Consider the following 19,939-nt stretch of genomic DNA (forward strand, 5'->3'; position numbering starts at 1 on the left):
TGTCGTGGCACTATTGAGTCAAAAATTATTGCCGAAAACAGTTTTCGTGAAAACTGCTATTTTAGTTTTTGCCCTCTGGAGGCTAAACCGTTGACCTGAGGTCAAATCTGAGAGCAATATTCAGAAAGGTATGTAAAAGGGCTATCGAATGCACTTTTCCGTGGCGCTGTAGCTCTATTGATTTCCGAGTTAGCGTTGGCAGTTTCCAAGATTGTTGAAATGGACTACATTTGACCTTTGTTGACCTCTGGCGACCTGACCTTTGACCTGACCAAAAAATGAGCGAAGTGTTTCCATCATCATTTTTGACGCTCTTTCGAATGTCGCTTACCACGTGTCGGCCCAGGAGCCGAGTTAAACGGGGGGGAGGTGTTCAGACCCCCCCCCCCGGCCCGGCGCGTAAGTCGCGGAGCACCGGCCCGGCGCGGGTTAAGACCGTGCAAAGTCTAATTTATGTCGGTCAGTGACCTGGCCTGACATGAAAACATCTTTGTGCCGAAGAACCAACCCAATACCAACCCAAATAAGCTGAAACCAAGGTCGGGAGTGCCAACCTTAAGCTTTCCATCGGCCTCATGTTCAAAGAAATCTAGACAAAGGCCACAGGGGGGGGGGGGGGGTAGGACGGTACCCGTCCGCTCTCTCGGGCCAGCGTCAATTCCCTTTTTTAAAGGTAGTGTGCCAGCTTTCTTGGACCGTATGGAGTTAATGGCCCAGATAAGGAGAACCGGATTTTTAGAACTTATCCATGCCTTCAAAACTCATGGAAACGTCTTAAATTCTTCAAATTTTGAGTACCCCAGTGCGAAATTCGCCCCGACGGGTTGTCGGTCGTACCCCAACCACATTTCACACCACTATGAACAATAAATGCACACACTGAAATCGCTATTACCGATATGCTCATCCAATCAAGTTTCGATAAACCCGTTCATCATCATCTCCTGCGGTTTCAAACACGCCTGTTAGGTGGCTTCTGATGCTCGTCGAGGTCGGAATTTCCAAATACGCGTGGTGCGTCGGGCCGCGCGCTCCGACTTCGGCCAAGAAAAATGCGTCAGCTGATCATTGTCATTTCTGCCACTTGCGTGTGGTGAAATGGGGTCATAACTTATAAGACGGCTTTTTCATATCAATTATTTTACATAAAATCATATTTCAAACCATAAATAATGTTCGACAGCCAAATAAAAGAAACAATACCAATACGGGCTTACAGTTTAAGGCTCGACATTGTGTTGTCTACGATTAGACAGCTGATAACTCATTCCCGTACGTCGTATGGTCGTAACACTATAATTTGACCTTTGCTTATTGTCACAAGTGCGCCGCATTCGCGATTGTTGCCCGACGCCTGTTTGCAGGTGAGCCCACTACAGTTGTTATACATATCTAAAAACCGAAAAACTTTTAGGCGAAAAAGGCACTATTCCAGGCCCATTTTTGATTTTTTTTGCGATATTAGGTAAAAACAGAAGCTTCTTATCCTAGGAAAAATAAAATGGGAAATCTTTCAAAGGTGGCACACTACCTTTAACTCCTGGCATAATTACCTATGAATATTATATCACAGGTTATGCAGACAATACATCCGTTCCGTCATACGCACAAGCAACAATCCAGTTCTGTGCTCCCCTTCCACTCCATACAAATCAGCCAAGCTATAGGTCAGTCGGGCTGGCGTTATCCTCCCCCGCCTTCCTGTTTCACAGCGCTAAAACCCAGAGCCGAGACTTCCCGAGCGCGACCTCTGACCCCACGCGGTCCGAAGGGCCAGCCGACGCCCGAGGGCGCGGCGCGCGCCGGCCACCCGGATAGCCTCTGCTGAGTCTCCCTTCCATGCTCCGTTTACTACATGCTCGATTCATTCATGATTCTGTGTTTCCGCGTCCCTCTCGTTAGATGGCTCCACTGCTCTCATAGGCGGTCCCAGGAAGACTGCGGCCAGAATAACCCAAACGCCAAAAAATGAGGTTTTTGTTTAATATCTCGGAAAGTATTCGGCATACAAAGATGCAATCTCACAGTCTCGTGACAAATAAGCATACATACGAATCGGGTTAATGCTTACGCCTTTGGATTTCATATAAGACCAGATATAACCTAAAAAGCAAAACCAACCACTGTTTCATTGGAGAGCCGTACATCATGCACATCTAAAAAAAAAAAACATGCCAAACACTCAGGAAAGTGGTGGGGCTTCACAAGAATACGAGGTGCCCTGTGTTCTTTGTCGTTAGATGTAGCTGAACACGCGGTTCCAGACTGCTCACACTGCCAATTTGTCGAAAATTATCGAAGTTTGACCTAGAAAGTGACAAATTTCACCTTTGTTGACCTTTAGCGACCTTACCTTTTATCTGACATAAAAAGTGACAAGAGTATTTTTCTCATTATTTGGACGCTCTTTGGAACACCGCCTACGGCGTGCCGATACATGGCCCAGAGGCCGAGTTATAGGGCCCCCAGCAGAACCTGGAAATACAGGACCGCCAGCGGGACGCGGGTTAAGGATGATTTTCATTTAGTATAAACGACCATTAGGTCGTTTCCCCGTGTGAATCAGCAGCTGACTTTTGAGTTGTGATGAAACCGAAAATCGTACAGTGCAGATGGAGCAGCCGTACGGCCGCTCTCATGTGTGGGTTCGTATGTTTCCCTTGAGACCTTACCGAAAAGCAAACGGCGTCTGTTTGATGGAGCAGCAGTAGGGTCGCTATTCTGTGTGGTGTCATTTGTTTGGTGACATCTGACCCAACAGAAAAACGCGCCGGGTAGATGAGGGACTGCTGTGCGGGCGCTCCCTGCGTGAGTGCGTACGCATGTGTGCAGTGAGGCTTGACCGATAAGTGAACCGGGCTGGGCAAATAGAGCAGCCATACGGCTTCTCCCCTGTATGGATACGCATGTGATTGATGAGGGCTGACTGATGAGCAAAACGTGCCGGGCAAATGGAGCAGCCAAAAGGCTTCTCCCCTGTGTGGGTCCGCATGTGGTTGGTGAGGGTTGAACGCTGGGCGAACCGTGCCGGGCAAATCGAGCAGCAAAACGGTTTCTCTCCTGTGTGGGTCCGCATGTGCTCGGTGACGCTTGACCGAAGAGCAAACCGTGCCGGGCAAACGGAGCAGCCATACGGCTTCTCCCCTGTGTGGGTCCGCATGTGTCTGACGAGATGTGACCGCTCAGCGAACCGTGCCGGGCAAATGGAGCAGCTGTACGGCTTCTCCCCGGTATGGGTTCGTATGTGTACAGTGAGATCTGCGCGTGTAACAAATCTGGCTCGACATTCATGACACTGATGCGGCTTCACACGGACACCGGGTGTCTTGTGTTCTTTGCCGTTAGTTGTAGCTAAACACTCGGTCGCAGACTGCTCACACTGCCGGACCTTCTCGCCAACGTGGACACGTCTGTGCATCGTCAGGGTACCGGACCGTGTGAACGCCTTCCCACAGATATCACACTTGTACGGACTCTGACCGGTGTGCACACGACGGTGAGCGGTCAGACCGACTTGTTGAGAAAACGTTTTACCGCACACATCACAGCGGTACGGCCGTTCTTCCGCGTGAGTCCTTCGGTGCCGTGTTATGAGGCCGGGATAGTCGGTGACGTAACAACACCACTTGCACTTGTATCTGCCATTCATGCCTATTTGGACGTGCCGTGTCTTCAAGCGTCTGTCCAGGCGATGTCGTTCCAAACAGTTGAAGTCGCAGTGGGGACCATGAAGAGTGCCAGCAATACCTGGAGAACACATTTACATATATTGATTGACGCTACAAATTGATATGTGAGTGATATCAGTGATACCAATGGATCTTACAACCAACTGCATATTACAAGGAACCCTGGTCCCACAAGATCTCAAGTGGAAACCCTAAACTCATAACGAAAATGTCAACAAATTCCATGCCGCCAGCTCAAGCCGCTTTTCGTATATACAGAGAAGAAAAACTGGCCAGCGGGAGTCCACATGTTTCTGTTGATCAGCGATCGTAAGGTGAACCGTGCCAGATAGATGGAGTATGAGTAGGGCTGCTACAATGGGTGCCTTCGAATGTGTCTTTTGAGATTGGTACGTTGAGTGAACCGTGCTGGGCAGAACGAGCAGCCGTACGGCCGCTCCCTTGTGCAGTGTAGGTCCACATGTGTGTGGTAAGAGCTGGTGCGTTTATAAACCTTGCTGAGCATTTGAGCAGGCATAGTCACAGGAACCAGGGGAGGGGATAGGAAGGCTGAGCACCCCCTCCCTGTTTATTTGACGGGGCTCCTTGAAGTATGAAGTCACTAATATCAGCTGACAATCAGTGTAAACTAGTTTTCGTCCAATGTCGAGATGATATTTTGTGTGAAACTTGTGGCCGCGCGGCGCCTATTTTTTCCGTCTGCTTTTTCGGCGGACGTCGGATAATTTTTGATAAAACTGGCCTCAGGCCTCCGGCGAGAGGTCGCTTATATTCGCTCGGGCAGCTCATGTTTGAGTTCTTCCACGCTCTGTGATTTACCCTCGACAACCGCCCGTATGTGTTCCCACGGAAAGAAATCTGAGGGTATGATGCCAGGAGACTGCAATGAGGTCATGAGATTGAGGCACTGTTGGATATTACCCAGCCTCCAGTACACTCTCGGAGACTTTGCAGGGTCTTCAGGACATGTCGCACAGGGCCAATCATGCCAAAATCACCGATGGTTGATGGTGTTGACACAGCGATGCTGCAGCGAGCTGAATAACCGATGGAGGACCCATCGCCAGGGAACGGTCCTTGAAGAAGATGGGGCCGGAGATACACACCTTGTGCGCCCACCATACTCTGTTTTGATGTTTTACCGGTTGTGATGAACGTATGAATGTGTCTGGTGATGAAGCAAACTGAAAGAGTCGTTTTAGAGCCGAACAATGAGCGGTATTCAGGCTTTGTTCAGACTATAGAACCCGGCCAAAATCGGCTGGTATTCATTTGTGTTTTATTTGTTTGTCGACACCATGCGGGTGGCACCATAAAGATGTTAAGATACGTTAAGATAAGATACGACGTAGGTATGGGATGGGCATTTACACATTTATCTCTGGGTGTCACATTTGCTTCCGTCGCTCTTTATTTACAGAGTTCAGCGGAATGGAGCGACCCCCGAACTGTGGGGACAGCGCTCACTCCACTGCACGGGCCCTGCCGATTCATATACTCGTACAAATGCACGGATGGTACGGCGTGGTCAATTCGCGGGTCGAGGATCGTTATCCAAATTCAGTTACAGTTTGTGGATACAGCCCAGTGCTTCGATTTACCCCTAATCTCCATGAGAGCAGGCAGCAGCCCTGCTTGCATCTAACCCAGCCGAATAAGCACGCAGTGGATGATCGGAAGAAGGGTTAACCAAGGCCGGTCGAACCAAACAAATAGGGGCTTTCCTTAGTGTGCCACGACCTTTGGGGCCACCAACAATGCACTGACCTGAGGATGACGGTCCGGCCGGAGAGGAAGTCACAGACTCCCCAGACGTCTCAGAGTGGACGGTCAGCTCCCGGGCCGAGTCGTCTCCGTAGTACACCAGAAGCTCTGAGCCCCGCGGGATGGGCTTCGACGTCCTGAAAGGCAATAAATGGGTAATCGTTTATGATGTAGACATGACACCACTAAAAACCAGTTAGACTGGGCATGACACTATGTTAGTCCAGGCCTGGTAACTTAATGCATTGGTTTCAATAGCGCAACTGGCTGAAAGGGAAAATGTCGATGTCGCAGTGTTTATTAAGCCCGTTGGTCAAAAATGTTGCCAGTAAAAAAAAGGGGTCGAGAATGAAATGCTGAAAAAATAGGATGGTTAGTGAGTGTTGTAGTAGCTCATAAACAATAATAATAACTTTGAATCATTGGGCGTTAATTGGTTTCTAACCCTCGCCCGTACTGGTGTTTTGCTCGCCACGACCGTATAAGGGGGGGGGGGATCCATTGGACCCCCTTGCCGTTTCGCCCCTGATTGAGCTAGAGCTTCGCGGAAAAAAACGAGCGTGTTGCCCGTGACTAGAGTAAGCCGATGATACCCAATTTTAAGGTCCTAGGTCATTGGTCGACCTTCCAGGTCAGGCCAATGACCCAAAAGTCGGGAAAATCGGGACCTGTTAGAACGTCGTAAAGTGTGGCTGCTATGGGGTCACGAATATCATGTTAGTTAGAAAGAAAGTTTTTTAGTTACAAAGTCGCCCTTAAGGATTACGCTTACATCCTTTGCTTATGAGGTCGGTGGTTGGAAATTGGGAGGGGCTCAGCTATTTTCGACCACGGATATGGCTTTATCACATGATGAGGGAACATGCTGATAAGCGTTTTATGTGTCATAACAGCACAAAAGTATTTTTAATCATTTTTCAAAAATAGCGGTTCTGCCGTATCTTTCAGTGCAAGGACAGACGTGCCGTCGGTCATCCCCGACGCTACGTCACGCCGGGGATTGCCAGATTTTCCTACCAGACTTCGACGCCCCCTGGGTGTGACATTAATTTTGGGACACCCTGTATACAGGCGAGGGTTAAAGGGACAATGTCTAACATGGGAAATGGAGTTGAGATAGCAGTTTTGTTCGTTATATGCTAAAACCGCGTAATCCGGAGCCATTCGTCTCAAAAATATAATTTGACAACACTAGAGAGCAATTTCGATGGTCTTTACCAGATCGCCAAGGTCTTTACCAGATATGACCAAATGTGTAGGACGTTGCCACGAAGACTAGATTTCAAGTTAAGGTGAACCGATTCGACTAATACATTCGCCACATGCTATTCAATTGTATAGCCACTTTATCTTGCATCTTATGAGCTAATTAATATACAAAAATTTCAATTGACAGGGTAGGTAGATAACGAAACGCAATACACCTTCGAAACGCATGCGCAATTATTGAAACTTTCGCGCCATAACGGTCTGTAGCACATGGTTCACAGTAACTTGTAGCGACTTGTAGTTCGCTATATTTACACCAGGGCTTTGTGCTGTTTATGACGTCCTTGCCATAAATTAAGTCATTATTTTGAATATAGTTCTTCGTTGTTTTCATCAAGATTCAGCTAATTAATGGCATGCAACCACTTATTCAGGTATTATTATCCATTTTAACCCGCGCATGACTGGGGTATTTTCCATAACGGAAGTGACGGGGGGAGGGGGCTCTCCAGAGCCCCCCCTTCTATTTCCGAAACTACTGGGCCGATTGTCAACATTCAAACGGTGTCTGATAGCCCTGGAAAAACTGTCGAACGAAACCTATTTTTATTGACCTCGAAGTCACCGATGACGTCACAGGTCAGGTCTAAGTAAAAATTATCGACATTTTTGCTAGTTGACAATTTAGGCTCTGACCGTCGGCTGCCAAGTCCGATCATGCTCATTTTTGGTTTACGCACTCCTTGATAGATGCCTTAGATACCCTGAGGGTACCGAACTTTTACTTCGAATTTTTCAGGTCAAGGCCAGGTCATTCTAGGTCACGAAAATTGTATATCACGTATCGGTCATGTGACGCATGTTTTATGGTCCATTTTACTCGTAGATTTCGAAAATAATGTCGCCTGTGTCATTTGAGGTCATTTTCAGCTGCATTTACCGGAGGTCAGGTCACTTTCAGGTCAGAAAAGGTCAATTTTGAAAATGAAATTTTTCAACAAAAAGGTGCCTATCAGATGCAGTTTGAGCTCAGGAACACGATGGTGCCATTTATATTGCTGTACGACGTCAAAACGTACTGAAAAATGGATTTGAAAAAAAAAAACATAAAATTGTAAAATTTTGACAATAATGCGAATAACTTGGCTATTTTTGAAGATATTGGGCTAAAACTTGCTAGTGTAGTTCATCAAGGAGCATTCTATAACATATATTTCGGTTTTTGCGAAAAATCAAAAACTTTTTGAAAAAATCAAAAATACATTTTTTTGTAATTGTAAATACCTATTTTTCAAAATTTTCAACATTTTGAAAAATCGAGATTGCAGTTTGATAGCTACGTGTATTTGTAGTCCACTCATGCAAAGAAATTGGATCTAGCTTTAAACCTGAGCTCTTGAGAGCGTTTGCCGTAATTTAATATTTTGCATCAAAATCGGCCGACATGCCGACATAATCGACATACATGCCGACATAATCGACACAGACATTTCCGGCTAAACTATGGTAGCTAGAAAGTTGCAATTTTAACACAAGGTGTCAAATTCATGCCGCTGAGGGTACCGCAAGTTTCGTGTTGATCCGTCAAATGGTTCAGAACCCCCCCCCCCCCCCCACACACACACTCATGCGCGGGTTAAAGTGTTTTGGAATCATCCACTTCAATTTTTCAAGGTGAACATATCCCTTTAACCCGCGCCCCGTAAGGGGGAGGGAAGAAACGGCCCCCTGTTCTTTTCCGTAGATAACCCTGAAACGACTGATATCGTCACCAAACTTTCAGCCTGAAAGTTTGGTGAACTTTCAGTTTCAAACTGAAAAATTGGTGGAGCCTGAAAGTTTCAGGACCTCTCCGGGCATCAATTTTACACATTGTGATTAAAATTTGTCCAGAGGCTTTGATGGGTTAGCAACAAATGACGTCATGTTCTGCCACTTTCGACCAAAAAGAGGTTTCGCGGGAAGAGCTGTCAGGCCTCAGCCGTGAAATTAAAGAAAAATGCTCTTGACATAAAAGTGTAGAACCAGTAAAAAGCCTTTTGGGCGAAGAACGAGCGAGCGAGATAGTGAGCCCTGCACGTGCGGAAGGGCGAGAGGGTACTTCCAACGGGCATGTGCAAAGCACCCTTCTAACCGGTCGCTAGCGGTGTGCCAAATTTGAACGCAAAACGGCCTGGTCCCAACCGTGTACCAATTTGAGCGCAATCGGCCCAGCCGTTCTCGAGATCTGGGAGGCCCCCTGCACGTGCGCACGTGCAGTAGCACCCCAACATTAACACATGCAGATTAATTATCTGATGGAGACCTAACTGTGTACCGAGTTTCAATTCAATCGGCCCAACCGTTGTGCCGTTATTGTGGTTGCAATTTTGGGGTTCTTAAAAAATGTCCAACTTTACCACGCGCCACGTGCGGTGGTTGGCAAGAACGCATGGTGGCAATCACACCACAGAACTTTTACGTCCAAGTGACATTCAGTAAAGAAGACCGCTTGTCAATCGGATGTCCCGTTCCTAAGATATTAGCTTTTGAAGAGCGCCCTCACGGCCGGCCGGCCGGCCGCTCATACTCAGGATTTTCCCTTAATTCAGTATGAACTCGCTCGCTCGCTGCTCTCGCTCGCTCGTAATTAACAGGGTACCTATCATCATCATCATCATCATCATCATCAATTGTATTACGTCTAGAGACAAGAGAAGCATGGGCATAACAAACATACACAATGCACACAAGACATACGCCAGAAAACATATGCACAATCATACCTACACCAAAACATAGGCATACCAAAAACAACATAACACTATCATATGGGTGGCGCTAATATCATTTGTATTAGTGCCCATGCCTCCCCAGTGTTCTGAGCCAGGAGCCAACTGAGCGAGTCGGTGACTCCACAGGGGGGTCTTGGGGTGTACATAATCTCAGGTGGGATATGACCTCCAGCAACCTGTAGAAGCACACTCATATTGGCCCCACATACGATGAACATAAATCTAACGATAGGCGCGCAGTGTCCCGATGAGGCATCCCCAAGAACAAGAGTGGCCAGGCTGGCAACCAGAATTTGGCGTAGGCGGTGATTTTCGCGGAACGCATCACGGAAGCACGCGATGATGGAGCGACGTAGAGTCTCCTGCACCTTCGGTATGTGCAGAGCAGCGAGCAAAGCTGTGTGGTGGGCTCTGGATGGCAAACGTAAGGCAGCTTTGACTGTTGCTGCTTGCCAGGACTCGAGACGAGAGATGTCGGCGGGTCCCAGAGGGCACAGAGCACAACCAAATAACAGGGTCGGGGATACTATGGCTCGCCAAAGGAAAGCTTTGTCAGGGCCAGGGAGCTGCGAGCTGAACAAACCCGCTCGGGAGAGACCGAAATAGGCGCCTCGTCCACGGGACACGCGTGCATCTACGTGCACTCGGCCCTGAAGGTTCGGGTGCAGCTGAACACCAAGGTGCTCAGTGTATTCCTTACACGTGAGCAACTGGTTGCATAAGTGCCACTCAGGTCGCTGGGCTAAAAGACCAGCACCGAAAATGAAACAGTGACTTTTGGTTGCGCTCGGAACCGGGTTAACAAATTCGAGCCTCCAGCTAACTGAGAATTCTGAAACAGAATCCAATAGCTTTTGCAAGTCAAGTGCGTTCCCCGACATGACTAGGAGGTCATCAGCGTAAGCCACTACTGGGACATGCTTACTACAGACCATTGCACCAAGGCCGGTAGCGTCCAGTTGCTGTATCAGCGGCCTTAAGAAAATATTGGCCAAGCATGGTGACAGAAGCGCACCTTGCCTCACCCCTCGTCGTACGGAAAACGCATCCGATATAGAACCTCCGAACCGAACTCGTGCTGAGAGGTCGCTATACCAGAAGGCTAAAACCAGCCAACTTCGGCGAGATAAGTAGTCTTTAGCCCGAAGTAGGATGCCAGCGTGCCATATTCGGTCAAAGCACTTACGAGCGTCGAAATTAGCGACGAACAGCGGGGATTCGTGCAACAAATAGTGGCCAGCCGCTTCCTGGACGAGTAGCGTTGCCTCTCTGGTGGCCCGGCGCTGAAGGAATCCAAACTGTAGGTCTGAAGGTCGGAAAGAAAGTTGGATTTCTCGAAGAAGCAGTAATTCGAGCAGCTTTGATACCGTGGACACCAAAGAAATTGGTCGGTAGCTATCCGGACAGTTTGGGTCCAAGCTGCTTTTTTTAATAAGTGGGACCACTGTGCTTCGCCGGAAGCTGTACGGTACTCGCATCTCGGCCAGGCTGGCAGATAAGAGGAGAGCGATTATGTCCAGAAGCGTTGGTGAAGAGCCATGGATAAGATGGTCGGCGGTGACACCGTCAGGGCCGGGAGCTGCATTCCTGTTTAGCTCCGTTATAAGGCCCGCTACTTCACGGGCACTTATGATCCTACTGGGACCCGGTGCTTCAAGCGCAGATGTCCTATATGCGTCTACTAACTTATGAACGGTCTCGTGCTCAGCTGCAAGCCCCTCAGAGTCACCGTCCCTGTGCGTGAGGCTGAAGTGGTCAGCAAGATCATCAGCCGAGAGTGTCGCACGAGGGGTAGCTGAGCCTCTCCGCGCTCTCTCAACCTGCCGCCAAAACTGTTTTACGTTACCGTCACGGCGAAACGCTGCCATCAGACGAGCGCTGTCGTCCACCTTGGCTCGTGCGGCTGCGACACGAGCTCGTCGATAATCTCGCCGTGCAGCACGAAAACAGCTGTGAAGCACCGTCAGCTGTGGACGATCTGATTCTACCCACAATCGGTGCCAAAACCGAGCGCGATCACGGGCTGCAGAGACAGCCGGAGTCCACCAAGACTTTGGCGGTTTCCAGCGGCGAGAACAGCCGGACTCGGACGCAGCTCGATGAATAGATGCCGTCAGGTGGCTGTCCAGCTGCTCGACATCCAAGTCTTCCGGATTGCGCAAAACCAGAAGCTGGGCTAGACGTCTACGGTATTCATCGTTCCGAACATCACAGCTCCAGTTTAACACCGTGCGAGCCGGTGAAAATGCACTCCCCGCCGCCTTCTGGCACCGCCTTACTGTGAGGGATAGTGTGCAAATCAGAGGTAAATGTGGGCTCAAGTTACCGATACATGGCTGAATGATGTGGCAAGACTGCAACTGACTAAAAATGAAGTCATGTGGTACTAAGATGTGATCAATGTGTGTCGAATAGCCACCGCGCTCATACGTATAGTCTAGTGACTGACTAAATCTGAACTCCGCCGTTACTAAGTCATGTGCGTCCAGAAGTCGCTGTAACTCGCGGCTAAATGCGTTAAAGCCATGGAGTCTTGCCCATTGAGCTGGACGCTGAGCGAGTGGGAGTCGTGGGAGAGCACAGTTAAAATCTCCGAGTAGCATAATTGGCGCTGCAGGTCTGATTTCACACATCATGGAGTCCAAGCTCGCGCACGTATCTCTATACAGTTCTTACTGCTCAAAAGTGCCACTAAAGTACGGCATGTAGCAGCCTATAACATTGAGCACTGGCAGCCCACCGCTGCTTATTTGGAGCCCCAAAAGACGAGACGACTCGCACTCAATCTGAGCAAACGTAAAAGAGTCATCACACCTGCATATCATGGCTGTCCCGTCGCGCCGGCGCCCTTCTCCAGCGCCTGGAGGTGTCTCCATCGCAAACGATTGAAATATTTGTACATTATCAACATCGTAGCAGTTAAGGGCATCCCCCAGGAGGTCTGCTTCGGCACAGGATACCCATGTCTCGGAGAGAAACAATACATCTAAGTACTCAAACAGGACGGCAATGTAAGCGGCGGCGCTTAATGCTCCCTCGCAGTTATAGCAGCCGACGCGAAACAAGCGATCATTCAGGGAGGTCGTATCAGCCTCTCCAGATGGGCAGTTACTGGCCCCACCAGGATCCACTACCGTTTGGGACAGGGACGCTGCCGAATGATGGGGCGCTGGTTGTGAAATGCTATGGTTGTGAAATGGGCGCTATAAAACTGCTATCTTGGATTTTCAAAACTTTTTGGATTTTGACCCCTGAAAATTAAAAAGCATTTTATTACGGAGCGAGCGAAGCGAGCGTAGTCTTTCCTTAGATTAACGGAAATTTCTGAGTATGAGCGGCCGGCCGGCCGGCCGTGGTCACGCTTTTGCGAGGCTTATATCTCAGCAACCACTTGACCGATTTACATGCGGTAAATTTTGTAGGGTAGCTTCATTCCTTCTACTAAGTATTGGACTATTCCCGATGCATGTGGGTGACTCCTTATGCACGTGCCACGTGCAAAACGAAGAGGTGTCAGTTTTGTAATTGTTGCAATATCTCGGTAACTACTTGGCCGATCGCGCTGAAAGTTGGCATGTAGGTAGGCACCCACTAGGCACTGCATATCCATGTGCCAGAGTTGGGGTGCTGCTGCACGTGCGCACGTGCAGGGGTCGTTTCCAGATCTCGAGAACGGCTCGACCGATTGCGCTCAAATTTGGTACACAGTTAGGGACCGGTTAGTAGGGTGCCGTGCACAAGTCAGTTGGGACCCATTTTGCACGTGCGCACGTGCAGGGTGCCGCTTCCAGATCTCGATAACGGCTGGGCCGATTGTGCCCAAATTTGGCACATCGCTAGAGACCGGTTAGTAGGGTGCCGTGCACAAGTCAGTTGGAGGTACCCCCTCGCAATTTCGCACGTGCAAGGCCCACCCTCTCGCTCGCTCCGTTAGTCGCCCCAAAAGGCGTTATACTGGTATAATAACCAAAAATTCGCAAGTTTTTCGGAAAAAAAAACAAAATTTATACGATAGTCACTATCGTTTTCTATCCACACACTAAATTTGAGATCAATACCTCTTTTATTGCCAAGTTAGTGTCCCAAAATCTTATTACGGAGTGAGCGAAGCGAGCGTAGTCTTTCCTTAGATTAACGGAAATTTCCGAGTATGAGCGGCCGGCCGGCCGTGGTCACGCTTTTGCGAGGCTTATATCTCAGCAACCACTTGACCGATTTACACGCGGTAATTTTTGTAGGGTAGCTTCATTCCTTCTACCAAGTATTGGACTATTCCCGATGCATGTGGGTGACCCCTTATGCACGTGCCACGTGCAAAACGAAGAGGTGTCAGTTTTGTAATTGTTGCAATATCTCGGTAACTACTTGGCCGATTGCGCTGAAAGTTGGCATGTAGGTAGGCACCCACTAGGCACTGCATATACATGTGCCAGAGTTGGGGTGCTGCTGCACGTGCGCACGTGCAGGGGTCGTTTCCAGATCTCGAGAACGGCTCGACCGATTGCGCTCAAATTTAGTACACAGTTAGGGACCGGTTAGTAGGGTGCCGTGCACAAGTTAGTTGGGACCCATTTTGCACGTGCGCACGTGCAGGGTGCCGCTTCCAGATCTCGAGAACGGCTGGGCCGATTGTGCCCAAATTTGGCACGTCGCTAGAGACCAGTTAGTAGGGTGCCGTGCACAAGTCAGTTGGAGGTACCCCCTCGCAATTTCGCACGTGCAAGGCCCACCCTCTCGCTCGCTCCGTTAGTCGCCCCAAAAGGCGTTATACTGGTTATGGAGCGAGCGAAGCGAGCGTAGTCTTTTCTTAGATTAACGGAAATTTCTGAGTATGAGCGGCTGCCGGCCGTGGTCACGCTTTTGCGAGGCTTATATCTCAGCAACCACTGGACCGATTTACATGCGGTAATTTCTTAGGGTAGCTTCATTCCTTCTACCAAGTATTGCACTATTCCCGATGCATGTGGGTGACCCCTTATGCACGTGCCACGTGCAAAACGAAGAGGTATCACTTTTGTAATTGTTGCAATATCTCGGTAACTACTGGGCCGATTGCGCTGAAAGTTGGCATGTAGGTAGGCACCCACTAGGCAATGCATACCCATGTGCCAGAGTTGGGGTGCTGCTGCACGCGCGCACGTGCAGGGGTCGTTTCCAGATCTCGAGAACGGCTCGACCGATTGCGCTCAAATTTGGTACACAGTTAGGGACCGGTTAGTAGGGTGCCGTGCACAAGTCAGTTGGGACCCATTTTGCACGTGCGCACGTGCAGGGTGCCGCTTCCAGATCTCGAGAACGGTTGGGCCGATTGTGCTCAAATTTGGCACATCGCTAGAGACCGGTTAGTAGGGTGCCGTGAACAAGTCAGTAACTTGGAGGTACCCCTTGCAATTTCGCACGTGCAAGGCCCACCCTCTCGCTCGCTCCGTTAGTCGCCCCTCAAGGCGTTATACTGGTTTTTGCTTGGGTGTCAGAGGGGGAAATTGCTGACCAAAATAAGGATGAGAGTGAAAAATTGTCGGTCAGGTAACGCCCAAAAAGAGTGGGAAATGATCAAAAACATGAATCTATCTACAATTGTGACAGATGCAAACAACCAGTCACGCAATTACTCCTTCTCGGTGGACTTGGGAGTGGAAAATTGGGCTTGAAAACTGGAGGTGAGAGTGGAAAATGATTTCCATGTTATAGCGAAATAACTGTTCAAAATTGACGTCAAATTTTCAAACTCATTTTTTTCAATTCTAGACCACGTAGCGCAAAACAAGGACCGTCACACTTCCCGTGACGAGCTGCATCGAATCGATACCCATTTTATGCAAAAATATCAACTTTGAACTTTGAACTAATTTGACCTGACCTTGACTCGACCTTCACCAGAACATAACCTAAACTGGCCCCAAAGGTCGCCTGAGCCACATAATCGCATTTATAATGTAAAATGGACCATTAAACATGTGTCACACGACACTTTCATATTGTGACCCTCAATGACCTGACCTCTGTGACCTGACCTGGTATCAGTGACTTGAAATGGCAAAATATGTGTTTCACGAACAAGTCCCCATCGATGATTTTCGGTTAACATTCCTTTTACTCGATTTTACAACACATTTGTTGGAGTACTTGTAAACGGTGAAAATGCGACCTTTGACCTGACCTGTGACGTCATCAGTTTGACCGAGGTCAATGAAAGCGGGTCACAAGGTAGTTCCCCGGTAGGGCTATCGAACACCGTTTGAATTTTGAGGATCGGCCGGTAACTTTCCGAGATATTACGGGGGGGGGGGGCGAAACGGCCCCCACCCTACGGGTAGTAGGGTCCGCCGATAGCCCTACGGGGCGCGGGTTAAGAAATACAAATCGCTCCTTTTACGATGGACTATAACATACCTAAAGTAAACGAGACCCTTGTGCTGGAAGGCAGTTAGATTTTGTTCTTCCTCAGAGCGGGCACAGTTGACTCTTCTCAGCCAGTTGCTGCAGCTGGAGTCCTCGGCGTTGACTGAGTGATGCACGCTGGTACCTTTCATGATCTGTGAAACACGGCGCCGCAATGAGAATAGAAAAATAAATGTAAATACACAACACATGACCTCGCCAAGATAATAACGGCAGATGGGGGGATTTTTAAGTTAACTTCCAGTGAATACCGCATTATATCGGCAGAGTTCCGGAAAACAAGCGCCCACAAAGCGCTTCTTTAGCACTATAGCGCTATATAGCCGGGCCGGGGTACCAATATTTTCCGATATGTGGTATGACAGTTTGACGTTTGTGAAAAGCGATAATGTGAACACATATATTGCACAAACCGGTTTCGATATTACTTCATCAGTGTGCAACTATATAAATAAAACACAAAATACAAAACGGAGATGAAATAGGTACAGCAGAACCATTGGCCTATAATAAGTAGTACTTATCTTATTATTATTGGTCAATGAGCAGAACAAATTATTTTCAAATACTTTCATATGACCTCATGTGATTGAGATCCCAAGACGCTTCCGCACCAAAAGAACGGCTAAACTTTTTCCCAATCGTATGTCACCAGCTTTGGAATTTACACACAAACAGGATGAGGTCATATGAAAGTATTTGAAAATAATTTGTTCTGCTGTACCTATTTCGTCTCCGTTTTGTATTTTGTGTTTTATTTATATAGTTGCACACTGATGAAGTAATATCGAAACCAGTTTGTGCAATAGATGTGTTCACATTATCGCTTTTCATTTTCCGATGTACTGCTGAGACCGCCCTCTGCTTCGCGTTGTCCACCATCCATACCAAAACTGACCTCCCAACTGTATCCCGTGGTTTTGGCCTGACGCTGGCCGGTGGTGATCGTGCCATCGTAGGGACCGAATCGTACTCGAGCCGGAACGTCCCTTTCAGTCCATACTCCTGAAATTAGATGAATGCACTTCTTAGACGTCGATGATAATAAGAATATAGCCTATATATATATATATATATATATATATATATATATATATATATATATATATATATATATATATATATATATATATATATATATATATATATATATATATATATATATATATATATATATATATATATATATATATATATATATATATATATATATATATATATATATATATATATATATATATATATATATATATATATATATATATATATATATATATATATATATATATATATATATATATATATATATATATATATATATATATATATATATATATATATATATATATATATATATATATATATATATATATATATATATATATATATATATATATATATATATATATATATATATATATATATATATATATATATACATGTGTGTGTGTTGCAGCCACTTTAGAAAATCAGTCATTTTGTAAAATGCCTAGGCATTTTACAAAAACACGGCTGTTTGAAAAATGACTGAACACAACCAGGCTTTTTTCAAAATGGCTAGCCATTTTACAAAATGACTATACTCTGTTCCGTTTCAAGTTTACAGCCGAAGTGCCCTGCTGAAAACAGTGCGTGATTTCTGTATATACAGCTCTTACATTTTAAGACGCAAATTCTTGAGCGGAGGAGCGATCTGCCGAAGAAACTCCAACTGCAAGCTTGATATGGAACAGACTATAGGCATTTTGCAAAATGCCTGACCAGCATGGAACGTACATCCCACTATGCAGATACTATGGCCAACAGTTTTTGGACGTCTTCCATACCCTATAGGTACGTGTTCAGCCTGTAGCTGATCGGATGACGACAATGCTGAGTAACGACCAGGTTGAGTTGCAGACTCGGCTGTAGCATAAAGCATTGTTTAGTTAACGCTGTAAAACTCCCAAGTACATCAACGCCGTTCATGTTCTGCCTGAAACTAGACCTAACAAAACTAGCCGGAGACCGGCCCTAGTCAATAGGCAGGCCCGGTTGCTGTACAATTACATGTAAACGAATGGGTGTAGTCTTTGTTTGATTGTGTCTATGTTTGACAGCTTTGAGTACAGCTTTGAGTGGTCCCAGTTAAAGATATCAAGCTCCACATCGGGAGAATCATCAGGTCGCTTGGCGTAGGACGAGAGCGTTGGTTTCAGAAGACACTAACGCCTAAGTGTGTGGGATCGAATCCTCGCGACCTCTAATGGTTTTACAGATACAGGCCGGCATAGGGCCAGTCGTTTGTTGACGCTCCAGATTGATCATTTTAAATCCAGCAGCGTCGCTGACGTGGGGGTTGGAAATGTCGCGGGCCTGCACTTCTCAAAATAGAGAGAGGTAGGTATGGACTTCCCACTGCTGGACTCCTCTGGTCATATTGCTGGACTCCTCAGTCCACCTACACGCTACCAAAACGTATATAATTAGGTACTCGTATATACAACACGCTGCTCAGTCATTTTGTAAAATGGCTAGGTATTTTGTAAAATGGCTAGGTATTTTGTAAAATGCCTAGGCATTTTGCAAAATGACTGGAGAGTCAGTCATTTTGTAAAATGCCTAGGTTTTTTGCAAAGAGCCTGGAAAATCAGGCATTTTGCAAAATGCCTAGGCATTTTACAAAATGACTTATTTTCTAAAGTGCCTGCAACATATACAAGCCAATAAGAATACCATGAATTGGCATTACGTACATGTAAAATAGTCATTTCAAATATTACTTCGCCCGAGAATTGTCAGATAAGGCATGGAAAATATGAATTAAATGTTAATTAGTTAAAATATTTATCCAAGCTACATTGTGATTTGATGCAACACCAGATACTCAAAAGCTGGTTGTTACGAGCGAGCGAGCGCAGCGAGTGAAGTGAGTCTTTTCAATATAACGGGAAAATCTCAGTATGAGCGGCGCGGCCCGGCCCGGCCTGTAACGCTTTTGAGAGGCTTATATCTCAGCAACCGCAAGACCGATTGGCCTGCGGTCTTTTTTGTTGGGTAGCCCCATCCCTTCTACCCCGTAATTGACTACTTTTGATACATCTCAGTGACCGTCGTGGCATGGAGCAGTGACCGTGGAGAGCGGTTAGTAGGGTGCCGTGCAAAAGTCATTTTGGACCCCGTTTGCACGTGCGCACGTGCAGAATGCCGCTTCCAGATCTCAGGAACGGCTGGGCCGATTGCGTTCAAATTTGGCACACCGCTAGCGACCGGTTAGAAGGGTGCTTTGCACAAGCCCGTTGGAAGCACCCTCTCGCCCTTCCGCACGTGCAGGGCTCACTATCTCGCTCGCTCGTTCTTCGCCCAAAAGGCGTTTTACTGGTTTATGTCAACATAGTTTACCGGTGTTAGATCCGGGAATTCTTGACAAACCCGAGCTGAGAGATTGAGGTATAGTCTTGAGGTCCCTTTCAGGATCACCAATACCCGGTCGTGCCTGGAATAGAAGAGTGTTCACTGTTTAGTCAGTCATGGAACTTTCAAGACTGCGCCGATGTCTTGAAAGACAGCGATGCGCGATACTTTCAAGTTGAAAGTAGGTACCGCGTATCGGTGCTGTGGATCCATCAAGCCTGACTCAGGATGGGCTGCTAAATTTGATATCACTGTACCATGACTGTACCATCTGATATCCTCATCCATCCCCAGGTCAATTGGTCCCGTGGCTCTCGAATTAAGCAGCCCTTCCTCAGTCGGGCTTGATGGATCCACCGCAGGGGCGGATCTAGGGGAGGGGCTTTTGGGGGCTTTTAAGTCCCTAGCCAAAGAAAGAATGCCTCCCCTGGGCGCCTTGGCGCCTATCTCACAGCAGTCTCAAATCAGGAAAAGATGGAGAGAACAATCGCTCGTGGAAACCGGCACGCGTGGCCGATTGGCGAAAGATATAATATAAGAAAAAAAGCACGAAGGCTCTAAAATTCTCCGCTCCATATACCTATATAGTACACTACCATTTATATACTCAAGAGTAACACATAAATCATACCAAATAAACTACAGTTACTAGGGCCGTTACCTAACCGGCCCCAGTAAGACATTCGCTGACAAAATACTGAAGACGAA

At 47.2% G+C, this 19,939-nt stretch overlaps 1 protein-coding gene across 6 annotated transcripts in view; it reads right to left on the reverse strand.

Moving 5' to 3' along the window:
- LOC122374952 (zinc finger protein 271-like) overlaps positions 1-19,939 on the reverse strand; it is a 62,327-nt gene that overhangs the window by 16,055 nt on the left and 26,333 nt on the right. For 4 of the 6 annotated variants that reach the window (XM_043354044.1, XM_043354047.1, XM_043354046.1 and 1 more), the window contains exons 7-10: positions 19,220-19,313; positions 16,737-16,843; positions 15,830-15,972; positions 5,457-5,590 (exon numbers count right to left, since the gene is read on the reverse strand). In XM_043354044.1, the coding sequence (XP_043209979.1) occupies positions 5,457-5,590; positions 15,830-15,972; positions 16,737-16,843; positions 19,220-19,313 (478 nt within the window). Of the gene's footprint in view, positions 1-2,166; positions 3,748-5,456; positions 5,591-15,829; positions 15,973-16,736; positions 16,844-19,219; positions 19,314-19,939 lie in introns of those variants that run through there. The other 2 variants (XM_043354049.1, XM_043354050.1) reach the window with 1 other exon arrangement.

The sequence above is a fragment of the Amphibalanus amphitrite genome, unplaced genomic scaffold (genome assembly GCF_019059575.1).
Source record: "Amphibalanus amphitrite isolate SeventyFive unplaced genomic scaffold, NRLGWU_Aamphi_draft 001746F_arrow, whole genome shotgun sequence".
NCBI lineage: Eukaryota > Metazoa > Arthropoda > Thecostraca > Balanomorpha > Balanidae > Amphibalanus > Amphibalanus amphitrite.